The following is an 18,528-nucleotide window of genomic DNA, read 5'->3' as shown; positions in this document are numbered from 1 at the left end:
AAGTCAGCTGAATGGTAAGAACACGGTCCGAGCCATCAACATGTATGCATTGCCAGTCAACAGATACCCCGCTAGGATCATAAGCTGGCCAAAGGAGGAGATAAAAGCCACAGACATCAAGACGAGAAAGCTCCTCACCATGCATGGAGGGTTCACCCCTGAGGCTGTACACTAAGCAGAAAGAGGGAGGCCGAGGACTAGTGAGCATCAGGGCAACTGTCCAGGATGAAACATCGAAAATCCAAGAGTACATCAGGAAGATCTCAGTGAATGCCTTCAACAGCAGAAACCTGAGGAGGAGGAAATGGAGGAGACAAAATGGAGGGACAAGCCCCTACAAGGCATGTACCACCATCAGATAGAGGAAGTGGCTGATATCAAGAAGACCTACCAATGGCTGGATAAAGCTGGCCTGACAGACAGCACAGATGCACTGATCATAGCAGCGCAAGAATAAGCCCTAAGTACAAAAGCAATAGAGGCCAATATCTTCCACTGTAGATCTGACCCAAGGTGCAGGCTATGTAAAGAAGCTCTACAGACAGTACAGCATGTGGTAGCAGGGTGTAAGATTCTTGTCGGGTCAGCATACATGGAGAGGCACAACCAAGTAGCTGTGATAGTGTAAAGGAACATTTGTACCCAGTATGGACCAGAAGTACCCAAATCCAAATGGGACATACCACCAAAGGTTATTGAGAACAACAAGACTAAGATCCTGTGGGACTTCAGCTTCCAGGATACAAGCAGCTGCTGGCTAACCAACCGGACATAGTAGTGGTGGATAAAGACCAGAAGAGAGCAGTGGACATAAAAGTGGCGATTCCAGCTGATGCCAACATCAGGAAGAAGGAACATGAAAAGATTGAGAAGTATCAAGAGTTGAAAGAACAGCTTTGGAAGATCAAGGTACAGCATGTGGTAGCAGGGTGTAAGATTCTTGTCGGGTCAGCATACATGGAGAGGCACAACCAAGTAGCTGTGATAGTGTAAAGGAACATCTGTACCCAGTATGGACCAGAAGTACGCAAATCCAAATGGGACATACCACCAAAGGTTATTGAGAACAACAAGACTAAGATCCTGTGGGACTTAAGCTTCCAGGATACAAGCAGCTGCTGGGTAACCAACCGGACATAGTAGTGGTGGATAAAGAACAGAAGAGAGCAGTGGACATAAAAGTGGCGATTTCAGCTGATGCCAACATCAGGAAGAAGGAACATGAAAAGATTGAGAAGTATCAAGAGTTGAAAGAACAGCTTTGGAAGATCAAGGTACAGCATGTGGTAGCAGGGTGTAAGATTCTTGTCGGGTCAGCATACATGGAGAGGCACAACCAAGTAGCTGTGATAGTGTAAAGGAACATCTGTACCCAGTATGGACCAGAAGTACGCAAATCCAAATGGGACATACCACCAAAGGTTATTGAGAACAACAAGACTAAGATCCTGTGGGACTTAAGCTTCCAGGATACAAGCAGCTGCTGGGTAACCAACCGGACATAGTAGTGGTGGATAAAGAACAGAAGAGAGCAGTGGACATAAAAGTGGCGATTTCAGCTGATGCCAACATCAGGAAGAAGGAACATGAAAAGATTGAGAAGTATCAAGAGTCGAAAGAACAGCTTTGGAAGATCAAGGTTAATGCGATTTCCGTGGTAGTAGGAGCACTTGAGGCAGTGACCCCCAAACTGGCTCCAGAAGATTTCTGGAACAATATCTGAAGCCTCAGTCCAGAAGAGCGCAGTCCTAGGAACAGCTAAGATATTGTGCAGAACCCTCATACTCTTAGCCCTCTGGTAGAGGACCCGAGGTTGAGGATGACATCCAGATACAACCCTACAAGGCTTGAGAGGGACATTTATTTATTTACTTTTATATCTCCCCACCCATATATTTGAATAAACTCACTTGAAAACCTCACGGTGTCACGTTTTAACACCACCCACTACCACCCAACTAGTCACGTGAACAATATACCCTAAGTCATTGGCCAGCAAAGATTTTTTGTTGCGGTTACGCCTTTCGTTCACACAACGATACAGATATCCGGGACAAAAACTTTTTTTTTAAAACGCCGGATCTGCGTTGTTGTGTGGACGCTGCAACCGAAACTTGTTCTATTCAGGGGCGTCTCCCTGCGACGATAGCCGCTGTGACATTAGTGTGTGTGACCCGTGTCTACATGTGCACACAGAATGGATGAAGTTAAAACTGGCTATTTTCTGAAGTAAAACAGCTCCACGTCGAAGACGTGTTGATAAAACATGCTTTTGAGAGTTGGATATTTGTTCGTCTTTTTCTTTCTTTATTAGTCATAAGGTTTATCCATCCATTTTCTTCCGTTGTATGTTCGACACAAGGACCTGCAGACGTGCAGCTAGGATTGCTGCTGACCCCTCTCATCCTGGCCACAACCTGTTCCAGACCCTCCTCTCTGGCAAGAGGCTACAGTCCATCCGGACCAGGACCTCACGCCACAAAAACAGCTTCTTGCCCACTGCAGTCAGCCTCATGAACAATGCCCCCACCCCCCAGGTAACCATCTGCCCCTGACCACCCTGCAAACCCAGTTTACTCTTTGGACTTCTCTTCTTCGCCTGTATACACGAGCCATATATATCACATGACACCGTAATTGAAATTGTAAATACTTTTTTATTCCCTATTTCTTATTGCTTCTCTTCCACCTTGTGATGCACCGACACTGCGTCAAGTTCCTCGTATGGTAAACTCTACTGTACTTGGCAATAAAACTTTCTGATTCTGATTCTGATTGTATCCGCCACAGCGGGTCACGGGGAGCTGCAGCCTATCCCAGCTTACCTGGGGCATGAAGTGGGGGACACTGCTGACATGACGCCAGTGTGCCGCGGCATAAACTTTATTCATTTATTTATTTATTTATTTATTCATTCATTCATGTTCCTCGCCAACGCCAGTCCTGGGTCAGACCGGGATTCACTGGTGGGAGAACTCTGTGATGGGTGCGCTTGGTTTATTATACCAACGCCTTTGTTTTCATATGTTTGGTATATACTGTATGTTTATATATATACATACAGACACACACTGGAATAATATATGCTGTGATATAAAACTTTTACCTGTACTAGAGGAAAAAGTTCTCCTTCACTTACATTGAAAAAAATGTGACATTTAAGTGAAAAAAGTTAAATAATTTTGAAAAAAAACACAAACCTTCCAGATGGACAAATTTAAGAAATTATTAGAGTATATAACAGATTACTGAAAAACCATATTTCCTATATTATGTCATAGAGATGAAGAACCGCTGGACCATACCTGTAACACAAACACCGGTGAGCCATCCAGTTCCTCCGTGATGCTGCCATAGTACTCGTTGACCGTAAAAACTGGAGCTTCATCGTTTTTGTTGACCACGTTAACTGGCACTGTCACATAATCCTCCCACTTACCATCTGAAGCCAGGACATGAAGATTGTACCTTAAAAATCAAAGTTTCAGAGTATTTCAATTAATAGTGAAAAATAGTGCAATCATGGACAACTGATTCAGTGCACATGTATTATATATTTACCTTTTTAAAAAAAAATTGAATACTTTATGAGCGCATTTACTGAAATATACATCTGCTTTTATGAAACAAAAACCAAAGGTTTGAAACTTGCATAAATTCTTCAAAGTACTTTTACCTAATACATACTACAGGTCTCAAGTTAGCTTGTCCATTATGACCCCAAAAAACACATTCCATAAGTTCACTATCCCTAGTCATTTCAATTTAATCATTTTTTTACCAAGGATATATTGAAATTAGTTTTTAAATCCTTTTAACTCATTCATTCATCTTCCTAGCTGCTTGTTCCACTTTTGTCATGGGGTTTTGCTGGAGCTTATCCCAGCAGACTACTAGCAAGAGGTGGAGGTACACTCCAGGTGTGATCCTGGTGCACTGAAAAGTCTTGTGAAAGACAAACAACCACTCATGGACAATGTGGAACCAATTGATTTCACCTGAAGTGTTTTTTTTGGGTTTTTTTGAGTTGGGAGGAATCCAGAAACCTGGAGAGAACCCACACAGATGCAGGGAGAACATACAAACTCTGCACAGAAAAGACTCAAACCTGGAAACTTCTGTGCTGTGAGGCAACAGCGCTACCCATCTCTTTTAAATCATCTATCATCAAATCTTCTTCTTCCTTTGTTTTTAAAAAGCTTTTCATTGCTAAATATTATATTTGACAAAAAAAAGAAAACCACTTATTTCATGAGCCCATTTCACAAGTACACATGAAGACTTTAGTTGTGTTATGGTTTCACTTGATGAGAACTTTTCATTTATGTGTGTAAACAAGTTTGGTTTTATATGAATGTGTAAAATAAATTTTTGCCTTGTGGACAAGCACGATTCACTGAGCTGTTAGAAAGGTTTTGTGAGAGCATTTCACTTGCATTTACAATAAAATATGAGTATGTTTCCATCTGTGCATGTGAGGAAAAAAGTAGACATTTTTGGCATTCCTCATAGAATATTTAGTTATAAAAGTAACACTGGTGTTACTGCTATTCGCCCTGAGTTGAAGTTGAAGATTTATGCCCTGGTGCTCATGAAAGATCTTTTTTTCTTTTTTGTATTTGCATTTGTCCTTGATGGACAGAATCATCAGAGTGGTACAACATAATAATATACTAATTGAACAATATGATTATTGCACAGGATGTGTCTTGGGATTGCCCCAATTAAAGGGCACTAAATCAACCGGCTTTGACACAACATAATGCCCCCAAAAATTATTTGTTCTTATTGTAGACTTTCAGTATACAGTAATCCCTCGTTACTCATTGTTAATGTGTTCCAGGACCACCCATGATATTCCATGATATAGCGACTATTTATTTTATTATTTACAGTAATTTAAACATTTATGAAGCGTCCCCATACTAATATTAAACCACTTTATATCTGTACTACCCTTTCCCACACTTTTACAGACTGTTTAATAACAGCATTTTTTTAATTTCACGGAAGTATGCTGGGTTCCAGGAGTCTCGGAATGCATCTCACTGGTGTCAGCCAATAGCATTTACAAATGTTATATAAATAAGTTGCTCTTTAATGTAGCCGCAAGAGGACACAAGCCAGTGTCTTATTGTGCCGGTCCCAAGCCCGGATAAATACAGAGGGTTGCGTCAGGAAGGGCATCCGGCGTAAAACTTTTGCCAAATCAAAGATGCGAATCAAACCTATGACTTCCATACCGGATCGGTCGAGGCCCAGGTTAACAACGACAGTCATCGGCACTGTTGACCTACAGGGCGCCGGTGGAAATTGGATTACTGTTGGTCGAAGAAGGAGAGGAGGAAAGTGCGTTCGCTCGAAGAAAGAGAAGAGGAACACCAAGAGTATAGGACTAAGAGTAGGGACATTGAATGTTGGAACTATGACAGGAAAAGGTAGGGAGTTGGTTGATATGATGCAGAGAAGGAAGGTAAACATACTGTGTGTACAGGAGACCAGGTGGAAAGGTAGCAAGGCTAGAAGTTTAGGAGCAGGGTTCAAGTTGTTCTATCATGGTATAGATGGGAAGAGAAATGGAGTAGGAGTTATCTTGAAGGAGGAGTTTGTTAGGAATGTCCTGGAGGTAAAAAGAGTGTCGGATAGAGTGATGAGTCTGAAGCTAGAAATAGAAGGTGTGATGTTCAATGTTGTTAGCGGGTATGCTCCACAGGTAGGATGTGAGCTGGAGGAGAAGGAGAAATTCTGGTCGGACTTTGATGAAGTGATGCAGAGCATGCCTAGAAGTGAGAGAGTTGTCATTGGAGCAGACTTCAATGGACATGTTGGTGCAGGAAACAGAGGTGATGAGGATGTGATGGGCAGGTTTGGTATCCAGGAGAGGAATGCAGAAGGACAGATGGTAGTTGACTTTGCAAAAAGGATGGAAATGGCTGTAGTGAATACTTTCTTTCAGAAGAGGCAGGAACATAGAGTGACCTATAAGAGTGGCGGTAGGAGCACACAGGTAGACTACATCTTGTGTAGACGGTGTAACCTGAAAGAGATCAGTGACTGCAAAGTAGTGGTAGGTGAGAGTGTAGCCAAACAGCATAGGATGGTGGTGTGTAGGATGACTCTGGTGGTGAGGAAGATCAAGAGGGCAAAGGCAGAGCAGAAGACGAAATGGTGGAAGCTGAAAAAGGAAGAGTGTTGCATGACTTTTAGGAAGGAGTTAAGACAGGCTCTGGGTGGTCAGGAGGTGCTTCCAGATGACTGGACAACTACAGCTAATGTGATCAGGGAGACAGGTAAGAGAGTACTTGGTGTGTCATCTGGAAGGAAAGTAGATAAGGAGACTTGGTGGTGGAATGAGGAGGTACAGGAGTGTATACAGAGAAAGAGGTGAGCTAAGAAGAAGTGGGACACTGAGAGGACTGAAGAGAGTAGACAGGAGTACAGGGAGATGCAGCGTAAGGTGAAGGTAGAGGTAGCAAAGGCCAAACAAGAAGCTTATGATGACTTGTATGCTAGGTTGGACAGTAAGGAGGGAGAGACTGATCTATACAGGTTGGCAAGACAGAGAGATAGAGATGGGAAGGACGTGCAGCAGGTTAGGGTGATTAAGGATAGGGGTGGAAGTCTATTGACAGGTGCCAGTAGTGTGATGGGAAGATGGAAAGAGTACTTTGAAGATTTGATGAACGTGGAAAATAAGAGACAACAAAGACTAGAAGAGGTGACCGTTGTGGACCAGGATGTAGCAAATATTAGTCAGGATGAAGTGAGGAGGGCATTGAAGAGGATGAAGAGTGGGAAGGCAGTCAGCCCTGATGATATACCTGTAGAGGTATGGAAGTGTCTAGGAGAGGTGGCAGTAGAGTTTCTGACTGGGTTGTTCAACAGGATCTTAGATAGTGAGAAGATGCCTGAGGAATGGAGGAGAAGTGTGCTGGTGCCCATTTTTAAGAACAAGGGAGATGCAGAGTTGTGGCAACTACAGAGGAATAAAGCTGATGAGCCATACAATGAAGTTATGGGAGAGAGTAGTGGAAGCTAGACTAAGGGCAGAAGTGAACATTTGTGAGCAGCAGTATGGTTTCATGCCAAAAAAGAGTACTACAGATGCAGTATTTGCTTTGAGGATGTTGATAGAGAAGTACAGAGAAGGCCAGAGGGAGCTGCATTGTGTTTTTGTAGATCTGGAGAAAGCTTATGACAGGGTGCCCAGAGAGGAACTGTGGTATTGTATGAGGAAGTCTGGAGTGGCAGAGAAGTATGTTAGAGCGGTGCAGGACATGTATGAGGACTGTAAGACAGTGGTGAGGTGTGCTGTAGGTGTGACAGAGGAGTTCAAGGTGGAGGTGGGACTGCATCAGGGATCAGCTCTGAGCCCCTTCTTGTTCGCTGTGGTGATGGACAGGCTGACAGACGAGGTTAGACAGGAATCTCCATGGACTATGATGTTTGCAGATGACATTGTGATCTGTAGTGAGAGCAGGGAACAGGTGGAGGAGAAGCTAGAGAGGTGGAGGTTTGTCCTGGAAAGGAGAGGAATGAAGGTTAGCCGCAGTAAGACAGAGTACATGTGTGTGAATGAGAGGGACCCAAGTGGAAGAGTGAGGTTACAGGGAGAAGAGATCAAGAAGGTGGAGGATTTTAAGTACCTAGGCTCAACACTCCAGAGCAATGGAGAGTGTGGAAAAGAGGTGAAGAAGCAGGTCCAGGCAGGATGGAACGAGTGGAGGAAAGTGTCAGGTGTAATGTGTGATAGAAGAGTTTCAGCTAAAATGAAAGGAAAGGCGTACAAAACTGTGGTGAGACCAGCGATGTTGTTTGGTCTAGAGACAGTGTCACTGAAGAAAAGACAGGAGACAGAGCTGGAGGTAGCAGAGATGAAGATGCTGAGGTTCTCTCTGGGAGTGACCAGGAAGGATAGGATCAGGAATGAGTACATCAGAGGGACAGCACATGTTAGAGGTTTTGGAGATAAAGTCAGAGAGGCCAGACTGAGATGGTTTGGACATGTCCAGAGGAGAGGTAGTGAATATTTTGGTAGAAGGATGCTGAGTTTTGAACTGCCATCCATACACCTCCTCTTTGGAAGACCAAAGAGGAGGTGTATGGATGTAATGAGGGAAGACATGAAGGTAGTTGGTGTGAGAGAAGAGGATTCAAAGGACAGGGCTAGATGGAGGAAATTGATTCGCTGTGGCGACCCCTGAAGGGAAAAGCCGAAAGGAAAAGAAGAAGATATAAATAAGTTGCTCTTTGGTCCTCTCCAAAGTTGTTTAAGGCCCTGTCCACACGATGATGGATTTTTTTGAAAATGCAACTTTTTGAAAAAGCATCGAAAATGATTCGCATCCACATGACAGTGTTTTCAAAAAAATCTCCGTCCACACATAAACACATCAATGCGTTTTGGAAGATGGCTATAAGCATGCCAAACCATGTGGTGGCAGTATTGAGTCAGTTTTGTTGTCAGAAAATGCCTGCAAGAATGCTGCCATCAACAAGGTTCGTACAACCATCATGTTTGTACACACGGGCCCATAAATATGACGTCACAGTGGTTTTCTTCGCAGGCAAGACGTCAGCGTTTTTTAAAAGTTGCGGATACACCGTCCACACGACAACGCAGACCCAGCGTTTTAAAGAAAAATCCACCTAGGCCAGCGTTTTCAAAAAGTTGCACTTTTGTCCCTGATATCTGCTTTGTCGTGTGGACAGAAGGCGTAAACACAACTTTTTTGTTGCGTTTTCAAAAAGTTCCGGCATTGTGTGGACGGGGCCTAAGTCAATCCACTGGACTTTAATGAAGTTTTGGGAAGACATTTCACCTCTCCTACTGACTTGCTCATATGCACCTCTTCCGTATGTTGCATGAAATATTGTACACTCCATGCATTGCATGTGGTCTGTGCTGATGAGGCCGATTAGATCTACCTGCTATAAACTATAGCAGATGTTAATTAATCAGGTTAACATTTGTGATGTCACCACACCCATTCAGAACTTGCAGCTTCTTTTTTATTGTGAATCTAAAATATACTGTACATCTGCATTTTCTTGTGATCTTTCCAACACACACTTGTCCTATAAACTTATTCAATCAGCATTTTGATGTGCAACACCTGTCAGGTGTATAAATTAAGTTGCTTGAATCAATTAGTGACCAAATTGTCAATAATATGGATTTAAACAATTTTGTGAACTAAATTAGATTTGGGTAAATATTTATTGTATTATTTATCAAGTTTTTTTCCCAGATACTTGAAAAATTGGAGCAAAAACAAAAGTTTCTATTTTTGTTGAGTGCGTATACACTATATTTCGAATAGTCCAAGGGAAATGCCATGAAACATTTAATTGTATTATAATGTGATTCACAGAATTTGTGTCTTCTTACCTTTTGTTCTGTTCATAGTCCAGAGGTTGAGCAATAAAGATAGTGCCCACCTCTGGTTCCACATCGAACACCCCTCCTGTATTACCAAATGTGATCTGATAGCGCAGCTTAGCATTCCCACCTGCAGAATAGGAGAAGACAGGTTGAATGGATGACAGTGTATAGATGAAACTTAGTTGCTGTCAAAGTGCATATAGTAAGTAAGACTGTCTGGAGCCATGGACCTATTTGTGTAAGATTCTATTTTTGACAGTTCTTTGACTTTGACTTTTGAGTGATATAAGACTGGTTTTATAAAGTTTGTCACTATCTCTGCAGTATGACAATAGGGTTTCATAACATAAAAAAATAAGGATGCAGTTGATTTCATGAACACATTTTTATCTAAAAGAAAAGAGATAAGTGTTTTTGCAGAAATTCAATTAAATCGTTGATCAGTTTTAATGTTTGGAATTTCTAAGATATTAATAATCATAATTACATTATGTTAAACCTTTGGAAATAAAAATAAAAACAATACATTAAAAAAAGTTACAAACAATGCATTGGGAAATGTAATGAAACTATGCAGTATTATTGATCCAAATATCTCTTTTTTGGTTAAGGCTTTGTTAAGACAATGCTTGCAAGTTCTGATCACAATTCTTATAAGCCATATTAGTTCTGATTTTTTCCCCCAATCAGAATAATTAGCTTTAAATTCCCACAATTATTTCAGATAAATTATTATGGACAACACTAGACTGGTGTACTCCAGGGAGCAAATGCTGTCCATTAATATTGTAGGAGAACCGGGGATACACACAATCATTCCAATTGAGCTTCGACAGGGATATCGCGGTTGTCATGAGGGACATACTGTACAGAAGAGGCTAAGCTAACGGCCAGAGCCACTAGCCACAAATGGGTCAGGCCTTCCATTCCCTCCATCATCACTGAGAATATGAACTTGATGACCAACAAACTGAACATACTGACATTGCTGTGTAGGACTGAGCAGCACTGCAGCAAGACCTATTGTTTTGTCTTCTCCAACACTTGGCTAACGGGCAACATGCCTGACGCTAATTATAAGTTAACCGGCTTCTCCAACACATTGTTGGACCAGGACACAAACACTGGAAGAAAAAAAGGAGGTGGACTAAATGTCTATATGCCATTTGGGACATGTGACTGCGAAAGCAATGTTTTGCAATCAGGATTTGGAGCTGTTAGCATCAGGCCCTAATTCCTGGCACATGGGTTTTCACATGTCATTGTTTTGGCTGTCTACATTCCACAGATGGCAGATCCTGAGACAGCATGTGAGACCATCTGGACCACCACCCCTGCTCTTCAGACCCAGCAGCCAAACCTATTGTGACATAATGATTGTGCCTTCGCCAATGACCTAAGCATGATCTTTGTTGGGAATGAGTCATTAGACAACTCCTCTAAGTGTACTAAAATACTTAAGAATGTAATACCTGCCCCATCAGACAGAAGTACCATCACTGAAGAAGATGTGAGAAGAGTGTTTCAGTGTATCAATACAAGGAAAGCTAATGAGCCAGACGAGTACACTGCTTTCATCCTCAAAAACTGGGTGGAGAAAAGTGTCAGGTGTGATGTGTGATAAAAGAGTTTCAGCTAAAATGAAAGGAAAGGTGTACAAAACTGTGGTGAGACCAGCGATGTTGTTTGGTCTAGAGACAGTTTCACTGAAGAAAAGACAGGAGGCAGAGCTGGAGTTAGCAGAAATGAAGATGCTGAGGTTCTATTTTTGAGTGACCAGGAAGGATAGGATCAAGAATGAGTACATCAGAGGGACAGCACATGTTAGAGGTTTTGGAGATAAAGTCAGAGAGGCCAGACTGAGATGGTTTGGACATGTCCAGAGGAGAGATAGTGAATATTTTGGTAGAAGGATGCTGAGTTTTGAACTGCCAGGCAGGAGGCCTAGAGGAAGACCAAAGAGGAGCTTTATGGATGTAGTGAAAGAGGAAATGAAGGTAGTTGGTGTGAGAGAAGAGGATGCAAAGGACAGGGCTAGATGCAGGCAATTGATTCACTGTGGCGACCCCTGAAGGGAAAAGCCAAAAGGAAAAGAAGAAGATACAGGCTGTTGCCCTCAGGAAGGAGATACAAGGTACCACCTTTCAAGAAGGTTAGACTAATTGATCGACTTTAATGCTCAACCAGGAGGCCTAATACTTGCCTCCTCCTCTCCATCTACCTCTTCTACCATTTCTGAGCCCACTCCAGAAGTCCCTACACCTACTGGATCCATTTTATCCATGTCAACTTTCTCACTTGATGGTACCACTTCATCGGATCCACCAGATCTAGTACTACTGCTACCACCTCCATCTATAGTGCTATTACTACTACCCAGGTGCTGTCAATGCTGAGCCGAAGACCCACCTCAGTGGAAGATTGCTGTCACTGAATTCTCCCAGAGAGACTGAGATCCATTTTTGTGCCCATGCCATTGGGGTACAATGACAGGGGTGGGTTGGGTGGTATCAATGTCAGCAAGGTCACACATGAATAGGAGGGTGAAGATAGACTTGGAATGGTGGTGGAATCTGGACATAGTTGGGATGACGACATGTCTCATCTCATGATGTGCAAATTTGGCTGTAACACTTTTGTAAATTTCATTTTTTCCCCCATGTAGCAGATGTATAAATGCATCATACCTACGTATTGTTTCGAAATGAACATAAGATAGATATGTCTATCTAATGCTAGAAATGACCTTGGTACTGCAAAATATTTAGTCATCATATTATGCTTCAAACAGTACTTCGGACTAAGTGTATGTCTATGGATCAGCTTTGATGAAACCTGAAAAAAAAAGGGTTTAGAGGAAGAATCCAAAAATGTAAGTTTTCTCAAAGAGCTTTTTATCATGTTTGCCTAATAATTCAGTTCCTTAGTCAATATACAGGGAAGGACAGACAGTCATAGCTCCTAGTTTAGGGTATATGAATAGCTAGGATTACTATTGGCATTTAATTTATTTAAAAAAAGAAAAGAAAGGACAGTTGATGTTGGCCTTGAAGATGGAATGAAAAATGAAGAATGAAAATACTTTAATAATCCCAAAGGGAAATTGTTCACCTCTACTCAGTACACATACAGTTATAAAACATACGTTACACAAGAATGCGCAAGAATACATCGTTACACAACACAGAATTTGCCACCCTATCAGCTTAGAGTGCAGAAATTGCACAATAGGTACCAGATCCCATTGGATTCCAAGTTAGATGTTCATACAGTGGGCAGGCACATCCACCATAACATAAGATAGTACCAGACACGTCACCAATAACCACATGACACCTGGGTACCACTTCAGCATATCTCCAGTCCATCAACCCACCCCCCCCCCCCCCACACATACACACACACACACACACAGTCGCAAATCTATGACCTTCCTGAACCTCGTGCCCCACCCTCCCTCTTCCTGATACTTTATTGTACCATCTGAAGGCATGGGGCACAAAGGAGGTTCCCGGTTTCTCTGTGGAGGAGCTTAGTGACAGCAGCCTCACTGAAGGACCTCCTCTGCTGAGAGAAGGTGGTGTGCAGGTGGTGGCTGGTGTTCCATAGGATTGCTCGATTATTCTCAGCTTGGACATAGCCCTCCTCTCCAGAATTGTCTCCACAGAGTCCAGGCTCTGCCCAACAACAGAACCAGTCCTGTGGATGAGTCTGTTCCGCCGTTCTGTGTCCCTCTTCCTGGCACCACCATCCCAACACACAATCGTGGACATGACGGATTGGTAGACCATCTGACGGATCTTGGAGCAGATGTTGAAGGAAGCAAGCCTCCTTATGATGTACAAGTACATCATACTCTGCCCCGTCTTGTACATACAGTCCATTTTGGTAGATCAGTCTGTTTTCCATATGCAGTCCCAGGTATTTGTAGGGCTCTACCACCTCCATCTCTTTGCCATCAATGACCGCCGGCTGTGTCGAAATAGTTGCATGCTGGAAATCAAGACAATCTTCTTGGTCTTGGAGATATTCAGCTGAAGCTTGTTTCACTGACACCACTCCACAAAGTCTGCCACCACTCTCCTGTTCTCCCCCATGTCATCTTCCCTGATGGATGCCACAATTGATGTCATCTGAGGATTTTTGCATGTGGCATGTTGTGCTGGACATCCGTGGTATAGAGGGTAAAGAAGGGGAGACAGCACAGTTCCATATGTAGCCCCTGTGCTGCTGGTCACCACAGGCATCCAACTTTGTATTGAGTATCTTTCCAGTTAATTATATAAAGGTTCTGTCATGTGGTGTTACAATGGCCTTTTAATTTAACATGTTAATGTATTGGGGGTTTTTTTTGGCCAAAAGTAAGCCAAATTAGTAAAACTCAAATAGTGATTTCCACCAAATATACACTACATTGTTCCAGGCAATTTGAAGTCGCATTGCTGTGTCATTCTCCCTCAAATTAATCTAAAAAAAACCCCTCTACCACTTCACTTAATAATAGCCTTTTGTAAAGATCTGCAAAGCATTTTTAATAAAGTCCATTAGATGCTGATCAACAAAATCTTTTCCCTTAATGCAATTACCAGGAGGTCTGCATCTCAATCAGTGAGTCTTTACCACCCTTCATGTTAATACTAAAGAGAAAGCACCAACCTCTAAAGACAAAATCAGATTTGCAGCTTATTAATAATGTAGCCAGAGGCTATTTCCCTCCTCGTCACTATTTGGCACTGTGCCAGCTTTTACGCACTTCTGTGGCGCGCTGATCGGGGGGCGGTGCTATGTGCACCGTTATATTCGGGTGCGTGTGGTTGCGCCCGCTCCCTCTCCCGCTCTTCGCGCGCTCCCGTGGTGGCTGTGGCTCGGCGTGGCCGCAATTTGTTTGACGTGGCATCAGCAGCTCCGTTTTATCAGACAGCTTCCCATTTGGCGTGGCGTGAACCCGTTGTGTGGCCGCCATCTATGGCCGCCATCAATCTTCTTGCCCAGTGTGGCTGGCTGTCGGGGGCCGTGGGAGAGGGTCTGACCTGTTTGGAGCCCTGCTGTGTGCGTCTGTCTACCTGCCTGCTCTGGCTGTGTACTCCAGGCGTGTTTTGAGACACACATCCTCCGGTTGCCTGGGGTGTGCTGTGCTTGCCGCACGCCGACCATTAAGGACACCACAGACCACTACTCCTTGGGCCACGCTGCTATCCTGGCTCGCTCTCTCTCTTAGTCCTGGCTCTCTTAGTCCTGGCCCTTTCATACAGGTTCTCTCTTATACCGGCTCTCTTAATCACATTGTTTGGAGTATAGTAGATTTAATTTTGGATTATTTGGTTCTTTGAGTTTCCTTTTTTTGTTCTTCTCCATTTGGTTATTTATTTTGGTTCTGTTCTTATTTGGTTAATTCATTCTTAGTTTAATTGTTATTTCGTATTTTGTTGCCATGTTCTGCTACTTTTGTTTCATTTCAGTCAGTGGGCAGAGAGCGGACTGCGTCTTAGTCAGCGGCTTATCGCCCTGATTTAAAGGTGTGGTTGGTTCACAGGCGGCTTTAGGGCCTGCCCACGCCTAGTGAACACCACTTTACATTTTAAGTCTGTTTCTCTATCTCTGTGACCATTCAACATTCAGTTTATTATACTTTGATTGTATTTTGATATTTTTCTACACTGTTACATTTTCGTTATCTACCATTAGTTTATTGAATTAGTTTATTTAAATCATGTAAATCATTATTTAGTCCACACCAGTTTGTGCTGTCTTGGGCATGTTGTATTAATTGTTTTCTCCTTTTCTGTTAGGTGCTGCGGGCTGACAGCGGCAGTTTTATCCCTGGTGGTGGCGCGTTCTTCACGATCCCCTCTCTTTTTGGTTTGAGTGTGTGCAGTGTCACTGGGTGATCCGTTTGATTTTGGTTGTCCCTGCCGCTTGGTAAGCCCGGAGCCCCAGCCCTCCTTATTTCCTTTCGACCCGAGTGCTCATTTTATAGTACTGCATAACTGATGTGTGCCACGTATTGTATTCATTATTTTAATTCTTTTGTTGATTTTTTTTTTTTTTTTTAATGGAAAACAGTCTCGCCCCAGTGGTATATCGGACCTGTGTGATCTTGTCAATTTAAAATCTGAGTTTAGGATTTCCTGGGGTGCAGTTCCCCAGGTGGCATTGTCGACACATTAATTCTGGTATTCTTCACCACCCCATACACCGCTCCCGCCACAATAATATGGAAGCAAAGAAAGGAGGAAGGAAAATACAGTAATTCAGATCATTTTGTATTGTCTGTCTGTGTGCAAATTTAAATGAGACTTTGGGGGATATATGTAATTGTATCCCTTCTTCTCTTTTGTTTTCCGATTCTGTTTTTTAAATTGTCTCAATCTCTTAAGTATTTAGAAAACTGCTGAGACCCAAAGGAATAAAGAAACAGCAGTAGTAATGGGACTTGAAAAAAAAAAAGGTAGAACAAACTATATTTCACTTTAACAACTTAAAACGGGATCAGGGATCAGCTCTGAGCCCCTTCTTGTTTGCTATGGTGATGGACAGGTTGACCGACGAGGTTAGACAGGAATCCCCATGGACTATGACGTTTGCAGATGACATTGTGATCTGCAGTGAGAGCAGGGAACAGGTGGAGGATGTCCAGCTGACATTTAGTGTTGTTGCTGGAGATCAAGAGCAGAAGTTCTATATGGTCAGTCACAAGCATGAGCAGCGTGGAATGCTGAGGCTTAAGAGACATCTGGACTATGAACGGCACACTGAGCAGAAGTTCAACCTCACACTGAAGGTATGCAGAAGCTGTTTCAGGTATGTAAGCCATCCCATTCTTATTGTCACTATTAATGTAGCTGCAAGAGGTTACAAGCCAGTGTCTTATTGTGCCAGTCCCGAGCCAGGATAAATTCAGAAGATTGCCAAAATTTTTGCCAAATCAAACATGCGAATCAAATCTATGACTTCCACACCGGATCGGTCAAGGCCCGGGTTAACAACGACCATCATGTGTGATGTTCACTTACAGAGTGCCGGTGGAATTTGGACTACTGTTGTTCGAAAAAGGAGAGGACGAAAGTGTGTTCGTAGTAGGGGAGAGAAGAGGAACAACAGGAGTATAGGACTGAGAGTGGGGGTGTTGAATGTTGGAACTATGACAGGAAAAGGTAGAGAGTTGGTTGACATGATGCAGAGGAGGAAGGTAGACATACTGAGTGTCCAGGAGACCAGGTGGAAAGGTAGCAAGGCTAGAAGTTTAGGAGCAGGGTTCAAGTTGTTCTATCATGATGTAGACGGGAAAATAAATGGAGTGGGAGTTATCTTGATGGAGGAGTTTCTTAGTTATGTCCTCAAGATAAAAAAGTGTCAGATTGATGAGTCTGAAGCGAGCTAGAAATCGAAAGTGTGATGTTCAATGTTGTTAGTGGGTATGCTCCACAGGCAGGATGTGAGCTGAAGGAAAAGGAGAAATTCTGGTCGGACTCTGAAGGTCCGAGTGGGCTTTCCTCGCTCTCCTGTGTCCCGTACATCTCTGTCGTCAGTCACCCTGCTTTTAAGTAGTGCCGCAGGTATGAAGTGACGTGCCACTGCAGCCTACGGATCCCTCAATGGGCCAAATTTAAAATGCTTGCGCATTGACTTGCCACTCACGATTAATTGCGTTAATTTTTATAGCGCGTCAATTTGCAGCGTAATCAATTAACCTAATTAATGCGTTAAACTGACAGCCCTGGTTTGGACATGTCCAGAGGAGAGATAGTGAATATATTGGTAGAAGGATGCTGAGTTTTGAACTGCCAGGCAGGAGGTCTAGAGGAAGACCAAAGAGGAGGTTTATAGATGTAGTGAAAATAGGACATGAAGGTAGTTGGTTTGAGAGAAGAGGATGCAGAAGACAATGTTAGATGGAGACAATTGATTTGCTGTGGCCACCCCTGAAGCGAAAAGCTGAAAGGAAAAGAAGAAGCGGTACAAATGTTCTGATGTTTGCTGGTTTTCACTTGGCTTCTTCTGCGTTTTTATCCATACTATCCACAGTAATATCTGTCTTTTTCTTCATTATCGTTTGACTTTTTTTCAGTCAAGAAAGCACTTTTGCATATTTTTCGGAGGCACTGTGATAATTTAAGACTAACTCCTTTCTCTCTTACTGCAGCGTGTAAAAAGAGCACACGTTGTTTTGCAGTTTGTTGGAATTTAATAAGACTGAATCACATAGGTGAATCAAAACATAATGGCGATTTCCAGGTTTGAAATTTAAGTAGAGAAATGGATAAATTCTGAATATTTTTTGTTGAATGGAAGTTCATTTTATCCATTATTACATCACAGAAAAAGGTAGCATAGTTTTCTTTTTTTTAATTGTGAGTATTCAAAGTTGGCGTTCCAGGGACACAAGTTGTGTGATGATCGTGCGTCCCCGTCAAAAGTGTGCTTCAAAGACGCAAGGAAGCACACTAATTAGAACACTGTGGTCCTCAAAATGGTGCCACAGTAAGAGAATACGACTGATTCATATTCTCTTATTCATATTTCGTATTTTAGTAGCACTCATGTGGAAGCATAACATGCACTCCAAATGTGCATCCAGTATGTTTATGTGAATATCAGTAGTAGCTGAATCTGTAGAATTCATTATTGACTCTAGTGAGCAGTTTGGTCAGAATGTACCCATTCATCCACAGTTGATATAAATTGAACAAAAATGTCCCGTCATGACTATATTCAACATCAATGGGATTTCTACCGGTAACCAGTAAGAAATGTGAAAAGAAAGAAGCCAAAGAGAATGTTTTGAATCACAAATAGGAAAGTGGTAAGTAAAGAGAGCTTCTTTCTTTCATCTTTCTCACATTGTAGGGTATTGCTAAATTGTGTCCACAATATTGTTCTGAATCAGACCTACATAATGCTGCATGCATTTTTCGTGACTTTGACATGTTTTTCAGTGATATATACCGTATTGGCCCAAATATAAGACGGTGTTTTTTGCACACACACACACACACACACACACACACACACACATACATATATATATATATTGTGGTGCCGAAGAATTGGAGTCGGAGGCGGAGTATCGAAAGGAACATCAACTTTACTGCTGAACATTGAGCATCGTAAGACAGACTGTGTAACACTTTAACCTGTCCGTG

At 42.5% G+C, this 18,528-nt stretch overlaps 1 protein-coding gene across 1 annotated transcript in view; it reads right to left on the bottom strand.

Annotated features, from left to right (window-relative positions):
* Nucleotides 1-18,528, bottom strand: part of si:ch211-186j3.6 (neural-cadherin) — a 593,489-nt gene that overhangs the window by 287,490 nt on the left and 287,471 nt on the right. Inside the window, exons 17-18 of the mRNA XM_068311636.1 lie at nucleotides 9,392-9,512; nucleotides 3,306-3,468 (exon numbers count right to left, since the gene is read on the bottom strand). Coding sequence (XP_068167737.1) covers nucleotides 3,306-3,468; nucleotides 9,392-9,512 — 284 coding nt within the window. The remainder of the gene's footprint in view (nucleotides 1-3,305; nucleotides 3,469-9,391; nucleotides 9,513-18,528) is intronic.

The sequence above is a fragment of the Antennarius striatus genome, chromosome 1 (assembly GCF_040054535.1).
Source record: "Antennarius striatus isolate MH-2024 chromosome 1, ASM4005453v1, whole genome shotgun sequence".
Classification (NCBI taxonomy): Eukaryota; Metazoa; Chordata; class Actinopteri; order Lophiiformes; family Antennariidae; genus Antennarius; species Antennarius striatus.
This window is presented reverse-complemented; position numbering and strand designations above follow the sequence as displayed.